Below are 27,956 nucleotides of genomic sequence, written 5' to 3' on the forward strand. Positions count from 1 at the left end.
GAGCTAGACTAGCAACAAGAACACGTCATTAAAAGCGGTTGTGTTTGGCTGTGTTCAACTAATCACACAAGTAAAATGTTATAAAAAAAAGGCAACACCCCTAGAATGTGCTCTCCATACGTATACGTATTGGAGTGCATCCTAGTAACGTAACCCCTATCATATAATGCCTGGGTTTCAAAAATTGTTCTAATATCCGGAAACTGCATTGAAAACAACAACAACAACAACAACAAATACAAAAAAAAATCAAAACAGTTTGCCATTGTATTCCAACTTTTAATATTTGTTTTACATTATACTATCTTTGTTAATAGATATAATCTATATACTAGGAGAAAATTTAATCACCATATATTATTTAATATGAACAAGATAAACAATTTTATTTTTTCACCTTTAAGGTCATCAATTTTCATCTCCCCTTATGACGGGATTTCGGAGTATTCTGTGGCGGGACCAAATATTAAACCTATTTAGGTCATTTTGTCAATTGTCTTAACCCGCGGAACCATTCGGAGTAATCTTTTAATCCGCGGGTCCAACCAAATTCCCCATCAAGTAAACGTCATTTCGCGACCTTCTGGAAATGGCATTCTGCTTTCCGCATAGGGAACTGTCAACGTGTATTCTAAAGCACAGCCCCCACACACTTCTCTGTGCCACAGTCACATGCCGCAGGACGGACTTCCCAAGAAACACACGCAGACTTTGTATATACCACCCGATCAGGGAATACCGTCAAAGCAAATCTGGCACAGATCGATCGCAGGAGATCTTTTGCCGATGCCAATTAGAGCCGTTTTGGGACATGTTACCATCTGAGCCACTGGTAAACAAAATATGCCGAATTCGTGATTTCTATATACTAATGACCATCCGGCTAAAATTAGAGGCTATGATATTATGTTAATAATACTTAATTGATGATGGTTTAATATTTTTTTTTTTTTTGTCTAATGTTTTTTTCATTATTCATAGTTCAATTTTCATATAGACAGAGCTTACGATACTTTGTTAAATAGTTAGTATTTACTTCTACTAATTAGTCGTTCAGGCATCGACTAATTGTTTTCTCCGTATTCGTTTACTTGTGCCTAGAGTGGCTGGCATGTATGTATGTAGGATATGTATATATATATATTTATTTATTTATTTATTTATTTATTTATTTATCAGGGTATATATATATATACATTGCTTATCCGGTATCTTAAGACTTTTATTTTTTTTGGTTTTATAATTTCTGTCATACTCTTCTTCAGGCAGATGCCTCTCCCTTGATTTTATTTCTTGCATAGTTTGTTTTTATTCTCTAGATTTATTTTTTGTTTCTTAGTTTTTTTTCTTGTTGCAAGAGCGTGATATATACACTAAAGAATATAGACATTATAAGTATAAGTATATTTTAAACTATATTACAATGCAATTACGCGAGGCATTGATCACTGCTATCGTGTTAACTTCCACAGCTGAAGCTTGGTCTCCTTCAAATGGGTATGCTCCAGCAAATGTGTCATGTCCCGACGATATTAATTTGGTTAGAAGAGCAGATGGTAAAATCTCTCCAAATGAATCTGATTGGTTACAAAAGAGAAATGCCAACACTGAAGTATCCTTAAAGGAATTCTTGGAAAGAGCTACCAAGAATTTCTCAGATACTTCTTTTATGGACAAATTATTCCCAAGTTCTTCCTCAAGTAACTCATCTTATCAATATTTACCTAAGATTGGTATTGGTTGTTCTGGTGGTGGTTACCGTGCCATGCTTGCAGGTGCAGGTATGTTGTCTGGTTTTGACAATAGAACAGATGGTGCATGGGATCATGGTCTAGGTGGTATCTTACAAAGTGCCACTTATTTGGCTGGTCTTTCCGGTGGTAATTGGTTGGTCGGTACTTTAGCCGGTAACAATTGGACTTCTGTGCAAGCCATTGTCAATAATTTCTCCCATGATGATTCTATTTGGGATATCGATCATAGTATTGTATCTCCAGGTGGTTGGAACATCTTGAAAACTGGTAACAGATGGGATGATATCTCTGATGACGTTCACTCCAAGAAAGATGCAGGTTTCAACATCTCATTCACTGATGTTTGGGGTAGAGCTTTAGCTTACAATTGGTTCCCAAGTTTGAAGAGAGGTGGTGTTGGTTTAACTTGGGACACTTTAAGAGAATCAGACGTCTTTATTAATGCAGAAATGCCATTCCCAATGTCTATCTCTGATGGTAGATATCCAGATACCTCTGTTGTCAATTTGAATGCCACTTTATTCGAATTCAATCCTTTCGAATTAGGTTCTTGGGATCCAACTTTGAATTCTTTCACTGATGTCAAATATTTAGGTTCTAACGTCGATAATGGTAAACCCGTAGATCAAGGTAAATGTGTTGGTGGGTATGATAATACCGGGTTCATGATGGGAACTTCCTCATCTTTATTCAATCAATTCTTACTAAGATTAAACACTACTAGTTTACCAAAAGTTATTAAGAAGTTGTTGCAAGATATGTTGGATGATTTAGCTGATAAATCTGATGATATTGCCATTTATCAACCAAATCCATTTAAAAACGTCGATAACAGACCTTTCTCCAATTATTCAGATGCCATTGGTAAATCTGATAACTTGTATTTGGTTGATGGTGGTGAAGATAATGAAAATATTCCTTTAGTTCCTTTATTACAAAAGGGTAGAGATTTAGATGTCATCTTTGCCTTGGATAATTCTGCTGATACTGATGAAAACTATCCAGATGGTGCCTCTTTGGTTGCTACTTATGAACGTCAATTCGGTAAACAAGGTGCTAATTTATCTTTCCCATACGTTCCTGATGTAAACACTTTCGTTAACTTGGGTTTGAATCAAAAACCAACTTTCTTTGGTTGTGATGCCAAGAATTTAACCAAATTGGATCATATCCCACCATTAATTGTTTACATTCCAAACTCCAAGTATAGTTACAATAGTGGTACTTCTACTTTCAAAATGTCTTATGACAAAAACGAGCGTATTAGTATGATTCAAAACGGGTTTGAAGTTGTCTCTCGTGGTAATTTGACTATCGATTCTGATTATTTGGGCTGTGTAGCTTGTGCCATCATTAGACGTAAACAAGAAAGCTTGAACTTTACTTTACCAAGTGAATGTACTAAATGTTTCTCTAACTATTGTTGGAATGGTACTTTGAACAGTACTACTCCAAATAACTTCAAAGAAGAAAGTGACTATAGTTCTGCTGAAATTGACTCTGCTGCCTCTGTTGCTGATGCTTCTTTGGCTTCCACCTCTGATTCTACCACCGCTTCTAGCTCTTCTACTTCTGCTTCTGCTTCCACTACTTCTTCAAAGGGTCACAAGGATGACGCTAAAGAGAACTCCACTTCATCAAAGAATGCTGGTGTTGCCAATATGGAATCTTTCTCTTCAATGTCTACTATTTTTATTGCTGCCATTTGTGCAGTTTTAGCAAGTGCTGGATTAGTTTAAGCTAAAAATTGAATTTTCTGAAAAGCTTATCTTATCATTATAAAAAAATACATTAGAAAAAAAAGAAAAATATACCAACATGAACTTTACTTGTCCCTTTTATATATATATAAATATTCAAATGAAATTAAATCCAACTCGCAATATATCCCACTATCCATTGAATTTAATTAATGTCCATGTTTGAATAAAATATAGAGTTATATATGCATTAGGTTTTATTTTATATTTTTGTTAGATTATTTTTTTTAGTTCGGTTTTGCTAAATACATATACCCTAACTGCTTTCCCTTAACAGTTGACATGAATACTTCAAAATTTATATAGTTTAAATATGTTTAAATATCTTGCTTTTTAAATCTTTTTTTTTATTACTGTAGAGCTGAATTTCCCTTCTTGTCTATGTCCCGTCTGAAAAATTTCGAAGAGGAAAATAAATTTTTATAGCATAGAAAAAAAAATTATCATAGCTCATCGGCTTGCCAAATAAAAAAAAAAGTAGATGAGTTACTTAGCTTGGAGAATATAAGATTAAGAAAAATAGATTAGCTTATTGAACAAATTACAATACTTTTTTTAACACTAGATATTTAATTAATTCGCCAATAAGATATTTGAGAAATGGCACCACTCGTATTTCAAGGTAGTGAGAATTTCCGTTTAAGATTAATACTGGCTACATTAGCTGGTAAACCTATTAGAATCGAAAATATTAGGTCAAACGCCCTTGATCCAGGTTTAAAAGACTATCATGTATCATTCTTAAGATTATTAGAAGCAGTAACAAACGGTTCCAAGATGGAAATTTCGTATACAGGTACTACTGTTATTTATACCCCAGGTATTATTATTGGTGGTTCACATTCTCATAAATGTCCCAATTCTAAGCCAGTTGGTTATTTCGTTGAGCCACTATTATATTTAGCACCATTTTCTAAAAAGAAATTCTCCATTGTATTTAAAGGTATTACAGCATCTCACAACGATGCAGGTATTGAGGCTATTAAATGGGGTATGATGCCAATAATGGAAAAATTTGGTGTTCGAGAGTGTGCATTACATACATTGAAGCGTGGGTCTCCACCAAATGGTGGTGGTGAAGTTCATCTAATTGTTGACACTCTATTAGCTCAACCGATAACAATTCATGAATTAGAAAGACCAAAAATCATGGCTATTAAAGGTGTTTCATATTCAACAAGAGTTAGTCCCTCAATGGTAAATAGAACTATTGATGGAGCCAGAAAAGTTTTGAGAAATATTGGGTGTGAAGTTGATATTACAGCAGATGTTTGGAGAGGTGAAAATTCAGGTAATAGTCCAGGCTGGGGAATAACTTTGGTTTCACAGGGACAAAGAGGTTGGTGTACTTTTTCTGAAGTTATAGGTGATGCAGGTGAAGTTCCAGAAGAAATTGGTATGAAAGCTGCCTATTCTTTGTTGGAGGAAATTTCAAACAGTGCTGTTCTTGGGAGACCACAACTACCTCTAGCGATTGTCTTTATGGTCATTGGTAAGGAAGATATTGGTAGACTAAGAATATCAAGAGCACAGATAGATGAACGTTTTATTCAACTCCTGAGGGATATTAAAACAGTATTTGGTATTGAAGCATTTTTAAAAGATGTCGATGATCCAGATAGTGACGATTTTATCGTTACTATTAAGGGTGTTGGTTTTACCAATACTAGTAAAAAAATTGCATAGATAATTATATACTTTACATATAATAGATTGTAAATTAAAAAAAAATGAATATTAATAAACGAAAACATGATTAAGTGATTATACTAAACAATCTATAGAAACTATGCCTGTAATAGCGTAGTAAAGACTAATCTGTATCTATCCAATAATTTTGTCTATATTTGTATTTATAGTATTTAGTGGTACTTGTAATTAAGGGCGTGATGGCATATCTGCTAAATTATCAACTAATTTCTCCCATAAATTTAAATCTAAGCCAGATGTATTGGAACGTATTCTTACCCAATTCTTAAATGCCTCAGAAATTAAATACTGTGTTTCTTGAAATAAGGAAAATTCTTGTAATACACATTCTCTTATTAGCCAGGCCCTATTAGTTTGCAAATAAATTTCCTTTCGATCTCTTTTTATAGCCAGATGTAATTTATCATATTCAGCACTGCTTGTATCCGGCTTACCTTTTTCTTGATCCATCTTTATTTTGTTTGATTCGATATGCTTATGTAACTGGGCAATGTTATTACCGGCCATTATTCTATATCTTTCAAATAGTTTACGTAGAGAATATAATGTATCAATAAACACTTGAAATTTGGGTAAAACATTAATTGCAAAATTTTCAGCTCCCTCTTCTACTATTTTTGAATTTTCCAATAAGTTTTGTTTAACAATGGAAATATGATTATTAATATCTAATATACTTCCTTTATTTTGTTCATTATTGTACAATTTTGGAGTATAATCAATCAATTCATCTAATAAAGTAGCAAATGAATGAGTTTCATTTTGGATCTGTCTCAATCTTTTCTCTTGTCTTTCCACTAAGGCACCAATTTTCGACCAAATATCCACCATTTTTTCAATTGATGCATCAGCTTCATTCCATTGAATAGCAAATTCCTTTTTCCACATATGAATAAAACTTTGTGAAATAACTTTATCTTGAAATTCTTCGATAGTTGGGATTGATGTATTTTTTCTCCATGTAGTTATGTCGTTTGCTAATGTTAAAAAAGTGTGAACAATGTCATCTGTTTTTAAAATAGGATGTTTTAAAATCAAATTTATAAATCCGCTTAAACCTTTCTTTCTTTTAATTAAAAATACCTCATCATTATTTTGTGAACCAATTTTTTTAGGTGGTAATTCAGGGATCATTCTAAATGGGTATCTTCTTATTAAAATTTCTTGAAGCCAAACAAAATCTGAATATCTTCTGACTACAATTGTAGTCTCCTGAGACCCAGTTATACTAGCATAAGTTAATCTATAATTTGTATGTTTAAATAGCATACCTTCACGTTCCGATATTTGTTCAATTACTACATTATCTCTTCCTAATGGATGATAATCTTTTCTAATATTTTCAGCCCAATCTGCAATATCTGGAATATCAATTGATTCTTGATCATTATTCTTGCTGTCAGATCCATTATTTGTAGTTTCAGTCGATTGTTTATTGTCGCTATTTTGATAGGAAGTTGAAGTATTATTATAGAGACCGTTATTGTCATTATCATCATTACCTAGAATGTTTAAAATAGGGCGAGAATCTTGCATTATTGAATGTTCCATATCTAAGATTGAATGGTGGGTATTATTATTTGATACGTTTAAAGAGGCGGACATTAGCGGTGGTGAAGTTGAACTAGAACCACCCCAAACATTTTCTAATGTGGATAATGGTTCATCTTTATTCCATCCATTATTAAGACTGGAGCTACTTCCCCAAGGTTGATCGTCAAACATAGTGATATTTTGAATTATCTGCTTGTTGTTGTTGTTTTTTGGTATTATATTATTTATAGTATTAAAACGCAATTAAAAGAGCAAATCTATTACAAAAAAGGAGAAAGGAAATCGAATATTTTATAAGAAAGAGCAGCCACAGAGATATTTATCTTCTTATATTTCATTGAGTCGAAATATTAAAATATCTATATTTGCGTATATGCATATCTTTTTTTTTTACAATATATTCACCCAAAAATGTGATATAATTTTAAATGTTGGATAATCAATCATCGTTTCTACAGGTAATTTCCCTAAGTTTAAGCCCCGAGAGATGGAAAACTGATTTGGATTGAAATGAAAACAAATATATGGAAAAAAAATAAGGATAAAATAGCTTTTAAAAATTAAAGAAAAAATATTACAGATTTATATGTCTTAGAAGTGAAAAAATAATATAAATGGCAAGGCTGGCTATACGAAGAATTAATATTCAATTATCACCATGTTTGAATTTAAAAAATCAAAAAAGATATTTATTTACTGTACCTAAAGGGCCTATTGAGTATACTCATCGAGTACTAATCCGAGAAGAGCCAACTAAAGTATATAACATTGTATCTGAAGTGTCGAAGTATAAGGAATTTATTCCATATTGTCTAGATTCATTTGTTGATAAGCGTGATAGTAACAATGACAATAAGCCAATTCAGGCAGGATTAAGAGTTGGATTCCGTCAATATGACGAACGATTTGTTTGTAATGTGGATTGTTCGAATAATGTAATTGGTAGACGAACGAAATATGTAGTCAAGGCGGAATCCATATCTCATCAGTTATTTAAAGAACTGAGCGGAACTTGGATAATTACACCCTGTGTAAGAAATAAAAATATATCCACTGTAGAATTATTATTAAGATTCCAGTTCCACAGTAAACTATATAATGCAGTTTCCACGATATTTGCGCATAGTGCTACCACTTTAGTGATGAAGGCATTTGCCACTAGAGCAGAACAATTGAAAATAATTGATGACGAAAAAAAATGATACCCGATGAATCAAAATTTTTTTTTTTGATTAGGTACATAAATATATCTATAAAGAATAATGCATATCTCTTGTTTTGTTATGGGATTTGTTTACATATAAATATGCACATAAATATATATAGGCTATCACACTTGATACGAGCAAACTTGAAAGATAAAAAAAGAACAATCAAAACGTATCAGTTAGTACAGAAAACAATAGGAATATAGTCTTTTTTTTGGTGGAAGTTAGAATGAATATTCAAATGTTACTAGTAAATTGACGGGAAGCTTCTTGACATGCTTTTAATTGTTGTAAATAGTAATCACATATTTGGAAATTACCACTGTTTTCATCTAAACATCTAGTAAAGTTTCTGGCATCAACTTCACAAGCTCCAGGTTGAGTTTGATTCTGAGTTTGAGAAATAGTAGCTGGAGCAGCAGCAGCTTGAGCTTCAGCTGGTGGAGCACTTTCTTTGGAACCACCAAACATACCGGTCAACCCGGTACCGATAGTATGACCAACAGCACTACCTACAGCAACACCGGCTGCAGTACTGGCCATTTGTGCAAACAAACCTGGTTGTTTACCTTGAACTTGTTGTGCTTGTGGAGCGCTGTAGACATTTGGGGCTGGTGCAGCTGCCTGAGATGGAGAAGGAGCATGGGCTGCTGGTGGTGGAGCAGCTGCCATAGTAGAGGCACTACGTCTTTGGCCAGGAGCTGGTCTTCTTGCGGAACCTCCTCTTGAACGTGGCATTTTTTTTGGTATAGATATATTATTGATGAGATGAGATGTTTTAGGTGTCTATGCTAAAATGCACGAAATAGAATGCTATTTGAATAAATAGTAGAACTTGAGCTTTGAAAAATCTATTCAGATAGTGTTATAAAGTGTTGGTCCAATAGGAAAAAGGTTATTTGTAACATTTTTATATTTTAATTGAGTTTCGTGTTTCTTATATAGACGCCCTTTGTGCTGATCTTGTGCTAATCTGGGGCTAGTATTAAGGAATATATGAGTAAGAAAATTAAATAAAAAGACACGCTCCGCTAAAGCCGGTTCGGAGTTCGCCACACGTCAGTAAAAAATTGGTGTCAGCAAATGGATTGAGAAAAATATATATATAAAAAAACAAGTAAATACAATTGTAAATACAAAGATGTCAGTTAAATCTATATAATAAAGGTAAGGAAATCTATATAGATAATGTAGATACTGATACTGGAAGAGGATATAGAAAAAATAGACGAATATGGACCATGTGTGAGTGTGTTTATCAGTATACTTCTTTCAATACTAATAAGTATCGGAGACGTGAAATGCTAGTAGTAGTAGTATATTGTAAGAAATTTATATTTGATGTGTATGCGTTAGATTGTTTGTTCAAGATGAGAATTATTATTCATTTAGAAGGTCGTCTAACATCATACTTGGTGCTCTCTTGTGCTTGCTGTTAGAAGTGTTGCTAGTCTTGTTTGTGTTTGGTGTCCCAGTGGTTGGTTGGCCAGTTGATGTTGGTATCGATGGTGCTGGACTATTAGCAAAAGAAGTAGTACTTAGATTAATCATTGAACTCTTTGGGATATATTGGAACGAACTCTTATCTGATGGAGCAGTGAAGTTTTGGAAACTATTATTCATACTACCATTACTGATAATTGGTAAAGAAGTCTTTTTTAATTGATTTCCAGTAAGTGTGTCCACAGTGGAATCCAAACTGATATTAGAGGAATTCCAAGCTTCAGATTGTAAAATTTCAGTTGGAGAAATGAACATTGAATCTTGTCTGGCATGTAACCCATATGGACCATTACCATTCCCAGCGATAAGTGTGCTAGTATTACTATTATTACCCCCACTACTTTTCTGAGATTTCAAAATCTTTTCAGAAATGTCACTATGGAAAGGAGATGAGTTAGAAGATGAAGAAGTGGTTAATGAAGACGATGAAGTATCAAAATCTTCAAGATCTTCGTATGTAGAGATTCCGCTTAATGGGTCCATGAAGATATTATTTTTTTCATTTCCCAACAATGAAAGGGTAGATCTTTGATTGGTATTATTTGATATGTAAAATGGATCGAATTGATATTTAGATTCGATTTCTCTGCGCTTATATTCAGACCTTGCTGATTGCCATGATTTAAACGTTAATATTGCCCATAGAGATAATATTATTAGAAATATGAAACCTAAGCATGCACCAAACGCAATGAATACTGTACCATCAATCACTTTAGGTTGATAAATATGGACATTACCCTTCGTAGAGGGGATATTGGTATTTGAATATGTGGAATAGTTTGTGGAACTCAACGAGGGTAGATTTAGCTTCGGTAAGGCCATTGTATAGATGCTTTTATTATTTTTAATTTTTTTGATATTTATATGTATATACTGGAGATGACTTGGGTTTTTTTAAATATTGTCAATGGTAAAGTATGCTCGTGTGTTTAAAAGCTTTTTATTTTATTTTTCTCCTTAGTGAATTGGTTAATGATGTGGTTATATATAGAAACTATACTACATAAGTTGATAAAATATATTAAAAGACAAAATAAAAATGGGTTTAGAAAAGATCTCTTCTGCAAATAAAAGGAAACTTAAATTGCATATTTACACTTACATTTTTGTCAATGATATATATATAAATGGTACAACTTCTTCTTATTTTTCTTTTCATTCTCTTAATAGAGCTCTATGGTATTCTATGATACTAGATGAAAAAAATTTGGTATCTTGACCATTACTATTGGCTGTTTCTACGGGGCCAGAACGCCAAAAATAACCATGTCACACACCAAGCAGGAAACTGTAGATCCATTAAATTAATCGACTCTACAGCACTATCTAAGTCTAAAAAAACTCCTCCTTGTCATTATCAATATTTCAGCCATTGAATTAAATTTAGATACCAATAATGTTCAAGTATGCTTGCATCCGATTTAATTATCAACTACACGTTAACTTAACAGAATGGCCTTTTTTTCGCGTTTCGAGTGGCTGGTGCAATTATTTAACAGCGAGATTTTTCGTGAGTGAAGACTTTTTTGACAATTTTTCAGCCACGAAAATTATTATATGAAAAAATTACCTTTAAGGGGCATAATATAATAAATGAAGAATTTGTAAAACTTTACAAGATGAAGAAAGTATTGTTTTAAAAATAAATTGACTTGCCTAATTGGATAATCACTTACAATAATGATTTCCTCTTTCTATATAGTTCATTTTTAGAAACGTCCATGATCAGAATATTACTTGATTAGTTTTGAAGAATGCAAGTTCTATATTTTTTAGATTATGCTTGGGTAACCATTAGATTAATTGAGGGCTGGTCAATGAATGTTAAAGGGCCCAAGTGTTTGGTGTCAAAAAGTTAAATGGCAGTTAAAATGAAACGAATCATTTTGACCCCCTCATTAATGGTTTTATAGTTTACGACATTTTACTGCAATGATAAGAATTATTGACTACATAACTGATCAATAATATTTAATTAATCGTATAGAGCTGAAACTGATCTATAACTTGAACAAAAATTAATTAATTGACAAGGCTGGCCTTTTCTGATTCTCCTGAATAATAAGAATAGAGCGGGGAATAGATGATTAAATAGCGTAAAGATAATGAACATTAAAATAAATAAATAAATAAATAAAATAGTTTGGATATTTAACGTAATTAGATAAATCAATGATTTGGATGCTGGGGGGGGAGGGGGTAGGGGTGGTTTGACCGATTGTCTGATCAAAATGGTTTGCTAATAGTTTAGTCATGTTTTTGCTTCATCTTTTTCAATATTGTGCTTTGAATTAGAGATTAAAATTTCCAATTTTCATCAACAGATTCAATGGCCCATTGAAACTTATCTCTTAAAGTTTTAGTAAATAGTTTTTCAATTGGAACGCCATACTTCTTACAAAAGACAACTGTTAACCTTGGATCAATATAGTTCAATTTGGATGTACCTAAGGAGACTTGGCTATTATCTTCTTTATCCTTTAATTGAACACTTCTTGTTTGAATTCTATTTTCGAATTTTTCGATTTGAGCACGAAGTTTTTCTACTGTATTCAAGGAAGGTTTTAATTCAATTATACCTGTTTCTAATTCTTTATCAAAGGCAGCTTTTTTCTCTTCAATCTTATCTAGCCATTCCTTTAAATCATCTTCAGTTAATAATTCTTCACCTTCGAATTTCTTTTTATCATTTTCTCTTGCAAATCTCTTATGACATCTTTCAATTTCTCTATCAATAATGGCTTTCATAATTGTCTGAATTTCATCATCTTTCATGTCATTAATTTCTTCAAAATATTTTTTGTCCTTTTTAAGTTCTTTGGGCTCCAATTGTAAAATACCCTTCTTCAATCTGATCTTTTCCCATTCTAATTCTCTAATTTTTTCTCCAGATTTTTGAACAGATACAGCATGGTTTTTACCAACAGAACGTTGATGGTTACATAGAATAGCAACAGTTCTATTAGCCGCATTATATTTTAGAATCTTTTCAGCAATGGTACCTTCATTGGGTATTAGATCCAATTGGTCTTGCATTGTCTTGGAAGCATTATATGTACGGAAAACTTTAGCTGTTAAACCAGGCATGTAATTCTGTAAGTGTTTGTTTAAAATGGATGGATCTAATCTATCAAATAATTGATCACCCGGTTGTTTTGGTGGACGCTTAAAAATGGTCAAATCTTTGAATACTTGTTTATCAACTTCGACCTCTTGATAATATCTAATAGAATCCTTACCAAGAAAATCAAATACAACAGTTTGAGGTGGTTTCAAAGTAATATGTTCGTAACGTAAAGAACAACAACCAACAGTATCAGCTTCATCATCTGATTTTTCACCACCTGCTCTTAATGCGAATACATCGATTAAATAAATTGCCACAGCTTTTTGTCTATCCAACATAACTTTACTCTTTAAATTTTTACGATAATCTTTACGAATATTATCGATATGAGATTTCAATTGTCTTGCCTTTTCGAATTTTTTCAAATCATTTTGACCCTTTAATGAAGAATTAGCTGCCAATCTAACATATTTAAAAGAGTTTGAAATATTTTCTCTCCACATGGCTAACCATTGAACTGTATTATCATGTCTAATTTCACCCCATTGATGTCCCTCAGGTGGTTCTGGGGTTTTTGAATCTTTATCAAGATTTAACACAACATCTTCAGGGAAAACACGTCTTTTTAACTTCCCGGTCTTTGGATGTGCACCACGACCACGGAATAAATCAGGAGGTTCGATTTTAAAATTACCTACTTGTTCTTTTCTACCATCCAGCATACAAAATTTATAAGGTTCTTCAAATTTCTCCTTATCTAATTTTATCTGTTTCTTTTCTTGTGAACTTAAAGCTTTCTTTTCTTGTTTTTTCAATTCAAAATAATCGTACATTTTAGTAAAATCACATAATTCAAATTTTTTAATTTTAATGTTATTTCTAGTACCACCAGCTTCTTTTAAAACTTGCAAGAAATCATTGAAGAAATTTTTTTGAAATACAGGATTTTTACCATGATCAGTTTCTAATAGAGCAGCATAGAACCCAGCTACTTCTTCACTAGAAGGTGGTAAATCAACAGGTTTCCCATCATAATATAATTTGACGTGAGAAGGTAAAGGTTCATAGTCTGGAGGAAAAATAACACCGTTATGGCTTAAAGTGGTCCATTTAATGGTATCATCGTCATCTTTATTTGCTTCCCACCATTTATATTTATTATCATTTTCATCTGTGGTAGTTTCATCAATATTTTCTTCTTTAACCTTGGATACTTTTAAAGTTTTATATTCTTCAGTATCCTGTGCTATTTGTGAATCATTTTCAACTTTTATCTTTTTAGGTTTAGTTTCCTTTTTAATTTTTTTAGAAGTAGAAGTAGTTTCTTTTTTAACTTTTTTAGAAGTAGTAGTAGTGACTTCCTTCTTAACTTTAGTATTTGATTTAGACTTTGTTTGAGATTTGGTCTTGGATTTAGAGGCTGTAGTAGAAGCAGTTTTTCTTACTTTTTTTGGTGACGGTTTAGAACTTGATGAAGTGACTGTAGTGGCGGAAGATTGACTTCCTTGAGATAAGGCAGAATCACTGTCTATTTCTGATTTGACACCATAATCTTCGTCATCATTATCATTTGTGTTTTTATCTTCGTCTTCGTCTTCATTGTATTGTATGCGTGTTTTCCTTGGTTTCTTTCTTGTAGACGCTCTTGAAGTCTTGGATGATGTATTATTCTTTGCTAAAACAACATCTTCATCATCATCATCTTCTTCTTCTTCGTTATCTTGGTCATCATCTTCTTTGGAGGCAATTCTAGAATGGGATCTTTTCTTCAAATTTATCGAAAGGGGAATATCATCGTCTTCATCATCCTCATCAGCTGATAAGCCTTTTGAAGGAATTGGTTTCGATTTTAGTTCCAACCCAGTAGTCATATGTATAATAACAAAAGTAATGATAAGTTTCTCAAATTGATACTAGTTACACAACTAAAAAATAAAATAAATTTTTCGAACTTTAAAATATGAAATGAGAATTTTGATAAAAAAAAAGTAGACGACGTAAATTATTATTATCTATTGGTTTTATTTTTTAGGTATTTTTCTTTTGAAATTCGGAGATATATTCTCTAAAAATTACTATATTTGAAATTTGAAACGCAAAAATATATTGAAGTTTTTAAGTCAGTTAATTAGATTGACAGTCTGATCAATTTTTTTTTTTTTTCTTAAACTTGAATAGGTTTAACTCCAAAGTAGTTAATTTTGCACTAGGAAATTTAATTTGTCTGAAAAAAAAAAAAAACCTTTTTTCTCGGTGTGAAAAAATGTATATATATTTCGAACTTTCCGTTAGTTTAACAGAAGCAAACACGTAAAAAAGCTTAACAAAAGATAAGAATTGAAAATGGGCAAATAGATATCTTTGTTTGTAAAATGTAAAAAGAAAAGTGTTGAGTACATGACAGAGCAAGGCACTACTGCCACTAGCCCTTTTGCGAAAAAGATGAGAATAATAATAGCTAAAAAAATAATAACTTGTGTGACGAATGGTCATGGGTATAGTCTATATTACATGATGGCGTATATCTCTATATAGCAGTATGTCTCTACACAGCAGCGTGTCTCTACATAGCAGCGTATGTACCTATATAGTTTATGTCTCTACATAGCAGCATATGTATGTAGTATGTGGAGCTGCCTGTCGATGCCGTCGTTAAGAGAGCTGGTGTGTTGGATGTATTTGCTAGACGATTAATCATCAGAGGCCAAAGTCTGTAAGTTCCATTCTGTTTCGAAGTTGGTTTTTAATATCCCCAGTTTTTTAATAATGGAGTTACATGCTTTCCTAAGAGCGTCCTTTGGATCGTACCCTTCCACAGTTTGTATTCTCATTTTGAATCTAGCAAACAATGGGTGTTCAACCTTGTAGGCGGCAAAAAGCACCTTAGGGTCGTGTAGCAACTCAGACTTGATCAAGTTACCCAAGGTATGGTCTTCTTTTTCAAACGTGATGACCACAGTGTTGGGAGCCTTGGTATCTGGTTCTATTTGTAACTTGGATTCTCCTTCACCCAACAAGAAGGATTCGAATCTGTCTGGAGCATTCATGGTAAGTGGCTATGTAGATATATGTGGGCACGAAGCTACTCTTGCATGGGCAATCCCTAATTACCAAAGCTCTTTTGACAAACACTTCATATTCTTATCATTTGTATATCTTTGTCATTTGTGATATTTCAGTTTATGTTTTGGATTTTCCAAAAGCATCGTTACCCGGTGTTGGAAAGAAAAAAAAACTTGGTCCAGGGAAAAAAACGAACCCTTTGCTAAAATGAATTGGTGAAATAATCGCTACTTATTTATTTGCTTCTTACAGAACAGTATTTATCATTTTCCACAATAAGTTTTATTTTAACATAAATAAATCAACTCAAAACCAAGCTTTACACCAAAAGATACTTCATCTCTCCTCGTGCTTAGAGTATATTAACTTTCACCATTGTTCTACCAGCTCTAACGATTGTATCTTCGAGATTTAGTATTTTTTTTTTTATATTTAGCCGTTGATTGATCTCAAGGTTTGAAAGTAATATTTTTCATAGACCGTTTTCCTTTATTATCTTAAGTATTCTTTGAATTTTAAAACGTCATTTTTCAATTTCTCAAGAGGAGTGTATCATAGTTCAAATCATAATTTTATCTTTCTTTTTTTCTTTTTTCGTTCTTTGGTATTTTGGGTTTGGGTTTTTTTCGTACACTAACATTCTATTGATTATATTTACTTTATTTTTTTAAACAATAGGTAAAAAAAATTCTGCAACTTTATCTAGGATTAAGTACCAAGAAACCATCATAAACTATACTAATATCCATCAATTTCCCATCAAATGTCCACCAATAATAATACTAATATAGAATCAAGCAATAGAAACGGTAGTGGTAATGCATCTATTTCCGCTGCTGTCAATGCCACTACTTCTGCCACTACAAGCAACAGTGATCCAGCTAGCACTAATTCAATTACTACAAATTTAAACACAAGCAATGTTCCAAGTGTTGCCACAACAAATGATCTAGCTTCAAATGTACTTAAACAACAGCCATCACAACAGCCTTTCAGATTGCCTTCAATTTCTGATTTGAATGTAGAATCAAATGTTATGGTTAATCAACATCAACAACTACAACACCCTTCTATCTCTCCTTCGCAAAATATGACCTCTATGAATACTGGTATAATGAATTCTAATACCTCTGGTATATCAAGGCATAATAGTAATCCAACGCCTAAGTCAAATCCTTTAAAGGTTTCTAGTTTTGATAATCCTTTGCCTCCCTTATCAAACAAAAGCATCGGTATTGTGAACTCAAATTCGCCGACAAATTCCCATGCTACTATAAATACAAATACTAATAGTACTTCTAATATCAATTCCATGGTAAATCCTAATCCAACTATACCTTCGGTTGCTGTGAATTCTGCATCACCAATTGTTCATTCTCAATCACCATTATTAAACCAGCAACCTCAAGAACAGCAACAACAGCAGCATTTACTTCAAAATATGCAACCTCACCAGCAGCAAAAGCAGAAACAACAAAGTCTTCAAAGCAACTCTAATAAACTTGATATGTCTAACAAAGAAAACAAAAATATTAAACCAAATATGGGTATGATTCCTGTTTCCAATCTTAATCAAGAAACTGACGCCACCACTGCTACTACTACTGCTAATACCATGCCTAATAACACACAAGACAGTCCAAAGGAAGATAATCAATACAGACCTTTGAATGTTAAGGATGCCTTGTCGTATTTAGAGCAAGTTAAATTTCAATTTAATTCAAGACCAGATGTTTATAATCATTTCTTGGATATAATGAAAGATTTTAAATCTCAAGCAATTGATACTCCAGGCGTAATTGCAAGAGTCTCCTCATTATTTCATGACTATCCTTCTTTGATTCAAGGGTTTAACACTTTTTTACCACAAGGTTATAGAATTGAATGTTCTTCAAATCCAAACTTGCCAATTACAGTAATAACGCCAATGGGCACAACTACCGTTTCAGGAGTTTTAGAGACCTCTGTAACTGAAAATCAAAACCATCAACTTCAACACTCTTTACCCCAACCAAGTACTACTGCATCGGCCAGCAACGTAGATAGTAAAGTAAGTTCGATATCAGGAATTATGGGACCATCAAATATTACAGAACAATCTCAACAGCAGCAGCGACACCATCCACAACAATTGATTAATGTCAATGACTCAGCTCCTATTTCTGGCTCTATATCTAGCACAGTTCCATCAAATGTAGAACCCACTAATATGAATGCTGCTGCAAATGCAGCTATATCTGCTGCTTCTGCTTTACCAAACACGAATACTCCAAAAAGCCAAACTACTCCGCCTATTGCTACAGCTGGTACCGCCACTCAACAATTTCCCATGGTGTCTTCTGTTTCGCCACCGCTTCAAGAATTACCTGAGCAAAGAAGAACTCAAGATGTAGAATTCAGTCAAGCTATAAGTTACGTTAATAAAATTAAAAACAGATTTGCAAACCAGCCTTATATTTATAAACACTTTTTGGAAATTCTACAAACTTACCAAAGAGAACAAAAGCCAATTAATGAAGTGTATTCACAAGTAACTGTATTATTCCAAGAAGCACCAGATTTATTAGAAGATTTTAAAAAATTCTTGCCAGACTCTTCTGCAAATAATAATGGTTCTATTGTTACTAGTCAAGAAGAAAATTTCATGTATGCAAATGGATTTAACCAACAACAACCACATCTAACTCCGCATTCTGAAATTCAAGCACAAAATTTACCTCCTCTTGGTAGTTTTTCAACTCAGCCTAATGGCGTCTTCCCAAAGCAGGAATCTCAACAAATTGTACCTACTTCAAGATTCGATGCTAATAATGATCAATTAGCGCAACAACAGCACCGACATCAACAGCAACAGCAGCAAATTCCTCAGCAAAGTACTATGTATCAAAATGTCCATCCTGAAGTTGTCCCAGTATCTGATTTGAGGTCACAACCTGAAACAATGCATGCTCCAACTCAAGCACAACTGCACGCAGAGGCTCAGGCTCAGGCTCAGGCTCAGGCTCAGGCTCAGGTCCAGGCTCAAGCTCAGGCTCAAGCTCAAGCTCAAGCTCAAGCTCAAGCACAGGCTCAGGCTCAAGCACAAGCGCAGGCACAAGCACAAGCACAAGCACAAGCACAAGCACAAGCACAAGCTGAAGCGGAGTCTCATCAACAGCAAATGCAAATGCAAATGCAACTTCAAATGCAAAATAATATCGCGCCAGATATAAATGATCATCAACAGCAAGTCATGTATGAAGAAAACGCAGTTAGGCCTGAAATTGACCTAGACCCAAGTTTAGTACCTATTGTTCCTGAACCAACTCAACCAATTGAAGATACATTACCTTTAGTTGAAGAAACAAATTTCTTCGATAAGGTAAAGAAATATATTGGTAATAAAACTATATATGCTGAATTTTTGAAGGTCTTAAATTTGTACTCGGTTGATCTACTAGAGGTTGATGAATTAGTGGAGAAAATAAAATATTATCTTAACGATAATGAAGAATTATTCAGCTGGTTTAAGAATTTTGTCGGATATGTTGAAAAGCCAAAACATATTGAAAATATTGTTCATGAAAAACATAAGTTGGATTTAGATTTATGTGAAGCTTGTGGACCAAGTTATAAAAAACTACCAAAGACAGATACTCTAATGCCTTGTTCCGGTAGAGATGAAATGTGTTGGGAAATATTGAATGACGAATGGGTAGGTCATCCAGTTTGGGCATCTGAAGATTCTGGTTTTATTGCTCATAGAAAAATCAATACGAAGAAACCTTATTTAAGATTGAAGAAGAAAGTACATGAGTATGATTTTTATATTGAATCTAATTTAAGAACTATTCAAACTTTAGAAACTATCGCTAGTAAAATTGCAAATATGACTGAAAATGAAAAGTGTAATTTTAAATTGCCTGATGGATTAGGTCACACTACTTCCACAATTTATAAAAAAGTCATTAGAAAAGTATATGATAAAGAAAGAGGTTTTGAAATTATAGATGCTTTACATGAATATCCTGCTATTGCTGTTCCTGTAGTTTTAAAGAGATTAAAGCAAAAAGATGAAGAATGGAGAAGAGCCCAACGTGAATGGAATAAAGTTTGGAGAGAGTTGGAACAAAAAGTATTTTTTAAGTCATTAGATCATTTAGGACTAACATTTAAGCAAGCGGATAAAAAATTATTAACTACAAAACAATTAATATCGGAAATTAGTAGCATTAAGGTCGATCAAACTCATAAAAGAATGCATTGGCTAACTCCAAAGCCAAAAAGTCAATTAGACTTCAATTTGCCGGATAAAGATATCATATTTGATATATTGAGTTTTGTAGAAATATTTGTCGAGCATACTTCTACTTATTCAAATCCTGAAAAGGAAAGACTGATAGACTTTATGAAATATTTTACTTCATTATTTTTCTCCATTCCGTTAGAGGAAATCAAGGAAGCTATTTCAAAAAGAGATATAACTGAAAAAAATGATGAAAAACTAGAAGATAAGCAAAAGAATGGTGAAGAAAATTCTAAAAAGAGAACTTCAAGGGATATTACTTTGTCATTAGAAGATATTTTACAAAGAACTAAATACCAGAGATTAAAATATGGTGATGATTCTGATGAAGTTGATGGTCATGGTAATCGTCATGATGATCAAAAACTCTTAGAAGAAGAAGAATTATTAAGACAAGAAGCCAAAAAGCCATGGTTATTAGGAACTTTGGTTGAAGAAGCTAACGCACAAGGTGAAATTATGCATAGAAATATATTTAATATGTTTTCAAATACAAATATGTATATCTTTATTCGTCATTTAACTACCATGTATGAAAGACTTCATGAAATAAAACAAATGAATGATAAAGTGTCTAGAGAAATCAGTGGCAGAAAAATATCGAAGTTTGCAAAGGATTTGAATCTAATATCGACCCAATTAACTGAGATGGGTTTAGATTTTTCAGAAGGTGATGTATATCAGCAATTATTAGTTCTTTGTAAGAGACTAATTTTAGGTGACTTAGAGCATCAATGGTTTGAAGAAAGTTTGAGACAAGCTTTTAACAATAAAGCATTTAAACTTTATACCCTGGATAAAGTAACACAGGCCCTTGTTAAGCACGCTCATACCATTATTTCAGATTTAAAGACAACAGAAATAATGGCATTGTTTGAAAAAGATCGAACAAAGAATAGCACAAGTTCCAAAGACCAAATTCTTTATCGTCTTCAAACTCGTGCAAGGATGACACATAACGAAAATATGTTCCGTATAGAATATAATAACACTACGAAACATATTTGCATTCAATACATTGCATTAGATGATTTAACCGTTAAGGATGCTAAAACTTTAGAAGAAAAATGGAAATACTATATAACTTCATATGCATTATCGCATCCTACTGAAGGTATCTTTCAAGAAAATATTCAAATTCCTTTCTTGGAGCGTATTATTGAAGAAGAACAATTATATGAAGATGAAGAAACAGATGACCAAAAGCAAACGAAGTCCTTAATGAAGTATTCACCAGAAGGTATTTCTGGATCCACACTAAAAATTAAAATCGATCCTCAGAACTATTGTTTAAATATTGAAGAGGGTTCTTTTGATATATTTTCACGTAAATCTCTGAATCAATTCCCTGTTAAATTAACACAAGATAGTAAATATGGCACCATGCCTAAATTAAAAAATACGGTTGAAAAGTTCTTGAATAGCAAGATGGGTTGGAAAAGGGCAATATCTAAAGATCAAATGGAATCTATTGAATCCAAATGGGATCATTTGAGTAATAATGGTAATCTAGAAGGCTATCAAGAAAAGTCTATCTTGAAGGATGTAAACGGAACTGATATATCCAAAATTAGCCCCATGAAAACATTTACTGTCACTGAATCAGCAAATGGGGTGCCTAATGATAAGGCAGATGGTGAGGAGCGTGGAAATGATACTACTGCTGAGGAAGTAGGGAATGAGTCTACAGTATGTTAATAGCTCTCTAACTTAAATTGCATCATTTAAGAATAAATTCTGTAATTCTATAATATAGTTTTTAATCTAATAATATTTATTTAACATTAAAATGCTAATAACCTCAATAAATTTTGGATTAAAAGATGTAGGTTATCATAATTATCTTGAGTAAAACAAATATGAATGCTTGTTATTTTAAACACTTCTGTGTTGAAGTAAATAAATTATTTTTATTTATCAAATATTTTTCATATTTAAATTTGAAATTAACGTATTTAAGACTAGAATGGTCATGAGTCGGTAATTGAATTTATCTTCTATATTTGTAATATAAATTACAGAGGTAATTGAATATTGAAATTCATAACAAAAATCAATTGTATCGGTTAGAAGTTGGCTAATTAATATATATGTTATAAACTAATAATAATTATTTTTATTTTTTATAACTAAAACTCAAATAATGAATAAATAATTGGAAATTGTCATTTGAAAAGAGGTTTTATTTTTTTAAGTTGAAAAATCGTTATAATTCTAAATAAAGAAAGTTAAAACTGGGTTAAAATGAAGAAGAAAGTAGTCATATATTTTTAAAAAAACTTCCAAAATATATATTAAATAGCCAATAATGAGTCCAGATATTATATAGCGGTTATAAGCTATTTGTAGAAAAAAATGTATGGTTTTTATGAATAATGAGTGCTCGAAAAGAGAAATAACAGTAATAAATATTTGCCAAATTTATTTAAATTAGACTTAAGAAAGCTTTGACAAGGTTTCATAATAGATAAAAAGGTTTTAACATTTCATTTTTGTTAGATATTTTTCTTCTTCATCATTTATTCAAGAAACTCTGAATTTTGTTGTAAACCAACTTAGGAGTACGATACACTTAAACAGTAACTAACAAAAACTTAACTTTACAATCTATTAACTTAATACCAGTTAATCCTTCGAACTTACGAATATAATTGTTGTTCTTTTTAAACTGAATAACTATATAAAAGAACTATAATTTTATGGCTTAAGTCTGAAAAGCTAGCCTTTAAATACTTTTCAAAGGTCAATGCCAGCTTTTTCATCTTACTTTAAATGGTCTGTTTATAAACTTACTTACAAGAGTAGGAGTACACAGTTTGAGTAATGCTGGCTAACTAGTAGAGATTATGCATCGAACCGATATTCACAGGTATGCAACTAGCAGTTGTTCAGTGTTGTGTAAAATTTCTAGTTAGCAACTTGTAGATGAGTATAAAGTCGATCTCGTCTACAACAAATTTTGTGGTATTACAGATAGAGTGTAGATCGAAATAACTTGGTTCTTTTATATATCCGGAATACATAGAACTATAGACAAAGGTTAGACATTAATGGGAATTAGACGAGTTTATATAGAAATTGGACTGGCATGATAACATTATGACAACTGGACAACGTGTCTATATATTGTGAACAGGTTGTTTCTGAGGTTGGACTTCAGCACATGAGTTATGTGTCTTGGTTGACACGTTAATACTTGTTGGAATACAACAAATTTTGTTGTAGACATATGGTAAACAATAAAAAGTAATGTTCTCAAGTTTAGGCTTTAAGCAAACGATCACGTAATCCTATGACTACGAGTCATACAATCGTACAGTCGTGCGTTCACACAATTATATGACTATGGGTCGTAATATCATGCAATTGTGCAATTGCTTGACAAGTTAATAAACTAATATTCAGGATAAATAGTTCTATTTGAAAACGTATAAATAGGGCTACTTATCCATCAAGAATTCATAAGTTTATAGTTATAAGAAAAACAAGTTATTATTTAAGTACAAGTGGTACTCTAGCTTTTAGTGTAAAAGTCCAATAACTCAAGAATAGTTCAGGTTTGTGTAAACCCTAAGCCCTTATAGTATTATTAGTATTTTCCTGAGATGACTACAACAAATTTCGAGAAAAGCGCTTTCATGGCCAAGTTGGTAAGGCGCCACACTAGTAATGTGGAGATCATCAGTTCGACTCTGGTTGAAAGCAATTTATTTTTTTGAAAATTTTTTATTTACAGTCACGTGACTATACTAATTTTAAAGTATAATAGTAAATTCTTATTTCTTGTTATTTTGTTCTTCATCTTGCAATTAAAATCAATTAATTGAGATATATATATTTAGAGATAATGTTTTTCTTTATATATAATCTATAATATTTAAGGAAGAAATATTTTACTAGAACTCAAAAGGCAAGAGTTGATGGTTAAATTATAATGCATTTATAATTAACAGTAATTTATTTATAATGACCTTTATTTTTATGCTTTAGTTAAATATTTTGTATAAGATATTTAAAAATTTAAAAAAGAAAAAGAAAAAGAAAAAAGAAAAATATATTTCCTTTTTTCTTAATGCTATTTGGATTTTTTCAATTACAAAATTTTGATGGTTTAAAACAAAATGTAAAAATTCTAAATAGTAAAAATTTCATAATATATTTTATGAAAGAATAATATTTTTACAACTTGTTGATCATATTACTAGAAAATAATATTATTAGTTTTTTTTCTTATTTTTCTTAAAAGACATTTTTATTAAGAGTTTAATTTTCACATTCTTATGTTAGTTCATGGTTAAGGGAATAATAAATAAAAGGCAAAGGTTCTTTAACCCTAATGGAGCTTGTTTTATTTTACTATAGAAAGAGCATATTCTGTAAATGAATATATGTGTTTATAAAGTATGTAAAAGATGTTATCAAAAATTGTATGACATTAGAATTCTTTGTATTAGTATTACTGTCAGTCATAGTTTAGAGAATAATTCTTTTTTATAGTAAGTGTTTTATGGTATAGAAACATCTCACACTTTTAAGAAGGAATAAAAGTTATATGAAGTATATAAAATACAAAGATTAGGTGTTGAATAAAATACTGGCAATTTATACGTTGTTTTTTTGGACAAGAGGGGCCAATTCATTATCGTCTTTAGGTGAGAATTTTTCACCTAATTAACCTCACAAGAGTTGTATGCCTCTCATGCTTAATACTCCATTCGGTAACAATGAATTATCTAATTGGGGGTTTTATTTGCAACGTATATTCACGTTATACTCGTTTATCCTGAAAAAAGTATATCCACTGTTTTATTTATAATAAAGACCATAAATATCTAACAAAAATATCATTATTTAATAATGTCTGACTCTCTCAAATTCCTGCACTTTTTTGTTCCATACAAATGCCTTTTTGCAGCCAAGTTGTATATTCATACATACATATATACATTCATACATACATATATACACACACACACACACATACACATATATATATGTGACTTTATAATTACGGATTATATACCGAAAAAAAATAGGTTGTATAAAAAAATTACTTGTTATACTGTACAATAATAACAACACTGGGATACAAGAGAGTTAGACATTGTTATACAGTGTTTAAGATGTAAAGACGATTGCTTTATTTAGACATATATAGTAAATACCATAACTAAAATGAATATATTTCTTAAATAGTGTTTTTCGATATAAACAGAAAAACACATTTTAAACAATAAGTCACGTGATAAAAGTATTTTACCACTTAATAGAAAATGATATAATCATATTCCAGCAAACAACTATATTAATACTATATAACCCATTTTGTATTATATTCATTGACCCAAGCATATAAGTTAGGTATAATAGTTAAAACACATACACTTATGTATATATAGGTAAGTGGACTCTTGTAGGAACATCTCGATGGGCGATTGTGTAGCATTCTGTTTGTTCACTCAGCTTCTGCTGAGAGTTTAAAAATCTTATAATGTTTTGTACATATATATACAGATAATAAAGTCTGGACTTTTTGGTATAGCTGTCACTCATGAAAGTCCTCAACATTTAGTGCTTATATAAATAATTATACACAAGGAAATTAAAGGTTATTACTTAATATGCATTACATAACACTCAATATATACATGGTATTATAGTTTTAAAATACATTAATTTACTATTTATAAAGTCATTTGAAGACAATAGGAGGTAAAAGGAAGATATGCTTTATGTGGGATTGTAATAGGTGATATTAACCATCTCATATTACTTTAAATTAAAGTTATCACCAGTTTTGGAGTTTGAATAGAGCATGATAAATTCTTTAGATTGAATAATATTGGTTTGCAAGAGAGTGTAATATGATTTAATTTATTTTATTCACAAATCGTTTTTAAAGGCAACTCTAAACTTTACCAATATTATATAGTGATCTGGCTAGTATTGTACAGTGACTATAACCCTGATTATTCTTATAACTATAACTTATTTATCTTATTCAGTATATAAAGCGATGCCCATGAGGCGTCTATATAGAATTACACAGAATAAGATAAGTAAGTGATAGTTATAAGAATAATCAGGGTTATAGTCATCTGTAAAATACCAGCCAGATCACTATATAATATCAATGTTGTAAACCAACTTAGGAGTACGATACACTTAAATAGTAACTACCAAAACTTAACTTAACAATCTATTAACTTAACACCAGTTAATACTTCGAACTTACGAATATAATTGTTGTTCTTTTTAAACTAAATAACTATATGAAAGAACTATAAATTTATGTCTAAAGTCTGAAAAAGCTGGTCTTTAAATACTTTTCAAAGGTCAACGCCAGCTTTTCCATTTTACTTTAATTGGACTGTTTATAAACTTACTTACAAGGGTAGGAGTGCACAGTTTGAGTAATGCTGGCTAACTAGTAGAGATTATGCATCGAACCGATATTCACAGGTATGCAACTAGCAGTTGCACAGTGTTATGTATAATTTCTAGTTAGCAACTTGTAGATGAGTATAAAGTCAATCTCGTCTACAACAATGAACAACGAAAAAGAGCCTTGTTGGCGCAATCGGTAGCGCGTGTGACTCTTAATCACAAGGTTAGGGGTTCGATCCCCCTACAGGGCTTTATTTTTGCGTAACAATTTTAATTTCTGTTACTCTCAGTAGTATATCTTTTTGCTGCTAGTGTAACAATTTTAAGCTTTGCTACTCCCAGTTGTGTATCTTTTTTGCTGCTAGTTTAATACCAACTGTTTATTAAACTATAAAACTATATACCTGAGCCTATGTAAGTTAAATATTATTATTATTACGTTCCGATTTGTTCACTATACACTTCCAACTTTTGTATTTCATTCTTTTTGTTTTCTAATTCTTACTTCTTTGTTCTACTTTAACCCTCTAGTTTATTCTTTTAGCTTTAGATTCTTAAATAGAATTTATGTTCATGATTCACTTACTTGTTAATCTACATGTTCATTCCGATATCACGTGATCCTGATTTATACACGTGACTAAAATAGCTCACACTACCTGACACCATCGTTGGGCCCCGGTTCGATTCCGGGCTTGCGCAAATTTAATTTTTGACCAGTTTCTGGTGTGTCACGTGGCCAAACGAAGCAAAAATATCACTCTATATTATGCTATTTCTTTTATCCTTTTTTTTTAATTCAATTGCAGAGTTAATATAGTAAACGCCTATTATACACCTCTGTTTAGGACATTTCTCTCTTGAAATCCCCTAAGTTACCCGGAAAACGCGTCGGCAATTTCTTGTCTTTTTTTATTTTTCACTCCCAGAAATTTTGGCGTCGCCTTTTTTATTTTTTCTTTTTATTTTGTTTTCCCAGATCGATGATTGTTAGATAGATAGCTAAGTTAAGAAAACGTCAGGGTATTCCAATAGACAATGGTAATTCTAAATCATCATGATATCTTGAATGCTTAATGAACTGTAAAAAACAAACACAGCTGGTTGATTAAATAAAAGTCAATCACAACTCATAAACAGATCTAATTCAATAAACATAATCACACAAACAATTAACAATGGCTGGTAAAGTACACGGCGGTAAAGGTAAGTCCGGTGCCAAAGATGGTGGTCCATTGACCATAGGTGCTCAATCGTCGTCTGCCAAAGCAGGGCTACAATTCCCCGTGGGCCGTATCAAAAGGTTTCTAAAGAAACATGCCAGTGGTAAGACCCGTGTAGGGTCCAAAGCCGCTGTTTACTTGACAGCCGTATTGGAATATTTGACCGCCGAAGTGTTAGAACTAGCGGGTAATGCAGCCAAGGATTTGAAAGTGAAAAGAGTCACACCACGTCATTTACAATTGGCTATCAGAGGTGATGAAGAATTGGATTCCCTAGTACGTGCCACAATTGCTTCAGGGGGTGTTTTGCCCCATATCAACAAGGCTCTGCTGTTAAAGGTCGAAAAGAAACAACGCAAGGCTTAAACAAGCCTTACAATGCTTTACGACTGACAATATCCTATACGTGTTATAATATGCTAGTGCCTCTTTGCCTCTG

General features: G+C 32.0%; 10 protein-coding genes and 2 non-coding genes across 12 annotated transcripts; 7 read left to right on the top strand and 5 right to left on the bottom strand.

The window, feature by feature from the left end:
- Positions 1 to 1,423: 1,423 nt before the first annotated feature.
- Positions 1,424 to 3,493, top strand: PLB3 (lysophospholipase; the record flags this gene model as incomplete). Its single annotated transcript, XM_004180833.1, has 1 exon — positions 1,424 to 3,493. One exon carries the CDS (start codon positions 1,424 to 1,426, stop codon positions 3,491 to 3,493), a length of 2,070 nt encoding a protein of 689 aa, XP_004180881.1.
- Positions 3,494 to 4,114: 621 nt separating this feature from the next.
- RCL1 (rRNA-processing endoribonuclease) lies at positions 4,115 to 5,200 on the top strand (the record flags this gene model as incomplete). Its single annotated transcript, XM_004180834.1, has 1 exon — positions 4,115 to 5,200. One exon carries the CDS (start codon positions 4,115 to 4,117, stop codon positions 5,198 to 5,200), a length of 1,086 nt encoding a protein of 361 aa, XP_004180882.1.
- A 192-nt stretch (positions 5,201 to 5,392) lies between these two features.
- Positions 5,393 to 6,949, bottom strand: TBLA0E03100 (uncharacterized protein; the record flags this gene model as incomplete). Its single annotated transcript, XM_004180835.1, has 1 exon — positions 5,393 to 6,949. The coding sequence occupies one exon, from the start codon at positions 6,947 to 6,949 to the stop codon at positions 5,393 to 5,395; it is 1,557 nt and encodes a 518-aa protein (XP_004180883.1).
- A 443-nt stretch (positions 6,950 to 7,392) lies between these two features.
- On the top strand, positions 7,393 to 7,980 carry COQ10 (ubiquinone-binding protein COQ10; the record flags this gene model as incomplete). The annotated part of the gene is made up of 1 exon (XM_004180836.1): positions 7,393 to 7,980. The coding sequence occupies one exon, from the start codon at positions 7,393 to 7,395 to the stop codon at positions 7,978 to 7,980; it is 588 nt and encodes a 195-aa protein (XP_004180884.1).
- A 243-nt stretch (positions 7,981 to 8,223) lies between these two features.
- Positions 8,224 to 8,724, bottom strand: MIX17 (Mix17p; the record flags this gene model as incomplete). The annotated part of the gene is made up of 1 exon (XM_004180837.1): positions 8,224 to 8,724. The coding sequence occupies one exon, from the start codon at positions 8,722 to 8,724 to the stop codon at positions 8,224 to 8,226; it is 501 nt and encodes a 166-aa protein (XP_004180885.1).
- Positions 8,725 to 9,366: 642 nt separating this feature from the next.
- On the bottom strand, positions 9,367 to 10,314 carry CSI2 (Csi2p; the record flags this gene model as incomplete). Its single annotated transcript, XM_004180838.1, has 1 exon — positions 9,367 to 10,314. The coding sequence occupies one exon, from the start codon at positions 10,312 to 10,314 to the stop codon at positions 9,367 to 9,369; it is 948 nt and encodes a 315-aa protein (XP_004180886.1).
- A 1,476-nt stretch (positions 10,315 to 11,790) lies between these two features.
- On the bottom strand, positions 11,791 to 14,430 carry TOP1 (DNA topoisomerase 1; the record flags this gene model as incomplete). The annotated part of the gene is made up of 1 exon (XM_004180839.1): positions 11,791 to 14,430. One exon carries the CDS (start codon positions 14,428 to 14,430, stop codon positions 11,791 to 11,793), a length of 2,640 nt encoding a protein of 879 aa, XP_004180887.1.
- An 819-nt stretch (positions 14,431 to 15,249) lies between these two features.
- On the bottom strand, positions 15,250 to 15,606 carry RPB11 (DNA-directed RNA polymerase II core subunit RPB11; the record flags this gene model as incomplete). Its single annotated transcript, XM_004180840.1, has 1 exon — positions 15,250 to 15,606. The coding sequence occupies one exon, from the start codon at positions 15,604 to 15,606 to the stop codon at positions 15,250 to 15,252; it is 357 nt and encodes a 118-aa protein (XP_004180888.1).
- Positions 15,607 to 16,385: 779 nt separating this feature from the next.
- Positions 16,386 to 21,605, top strand: SIN3 (transcriptional regulator SIN3; the record flags this gene model as incomplete). Its single annotated transcript, XM_004180841.1, has 1 exon — positions 16,386 to 21,605. The coding sequence occupies one exon, from the start codon at positions 16,386 to 16,388 to the stop codon at positions 21,603 to 21,605; it is 5,220 nt and encodes a 1,739-aa protein (XP_004180889.1).
- A 1,934-nt stretch (positions 21,606 to 23,539) lies between these two features.
- On the top strand, positions 23,540 to 23,612 carry TBLA0Etrna7T. Its single transcript has one exon. It is a non-coding gene; the product is annotated as a tRNA-Thr (tRNA).
- Positions 23,613 to 26,472: 2,860 nt separating this feature from the next.
- Positions 26,473 to 26,545, top strand: TBLA0Etrna13K. The gene has a single exon. It is a non-coding gene; the product is annotated as a tRNA-Lys (tRNA).
- A 927-nt stretch (positions 26,546 to 27,472) lies between these two features.
- On the top strand, positions 27,473 to 27,883 carry HTZ1 (histone H2AZ; the record flags this gene model as incomplete). The annotated part of the gene is made up of 1 exon (XM_004180842.1): positions 27,473 to 27,883. One exon carries the CDS (start codon positions 27,473 to 27,475, stop codon positions 27,881 to 27,883), a length of 411 nt encoding a protein of 136 aa, XP_004180890.1.
- Between the last annotated feature and the right edge of the window lie 73 nt (positions 27,884 to 27,956).

The sequence above is a fragment of the Henningerozyma blattae genome, chromosome 5 (genome assembly GCF_000315915.1).
Source record: "Henningerozyma blattae CBS 6284 chromosome 5, complete genome".
Classification (NCBI taxonomy): Eukaryota; Fungi; Ascomycota; class Saccharomycetes; order Saccharomycetales; family Saccharomycetaceae; genus Henningerozyma; species Henningerozyma blattae.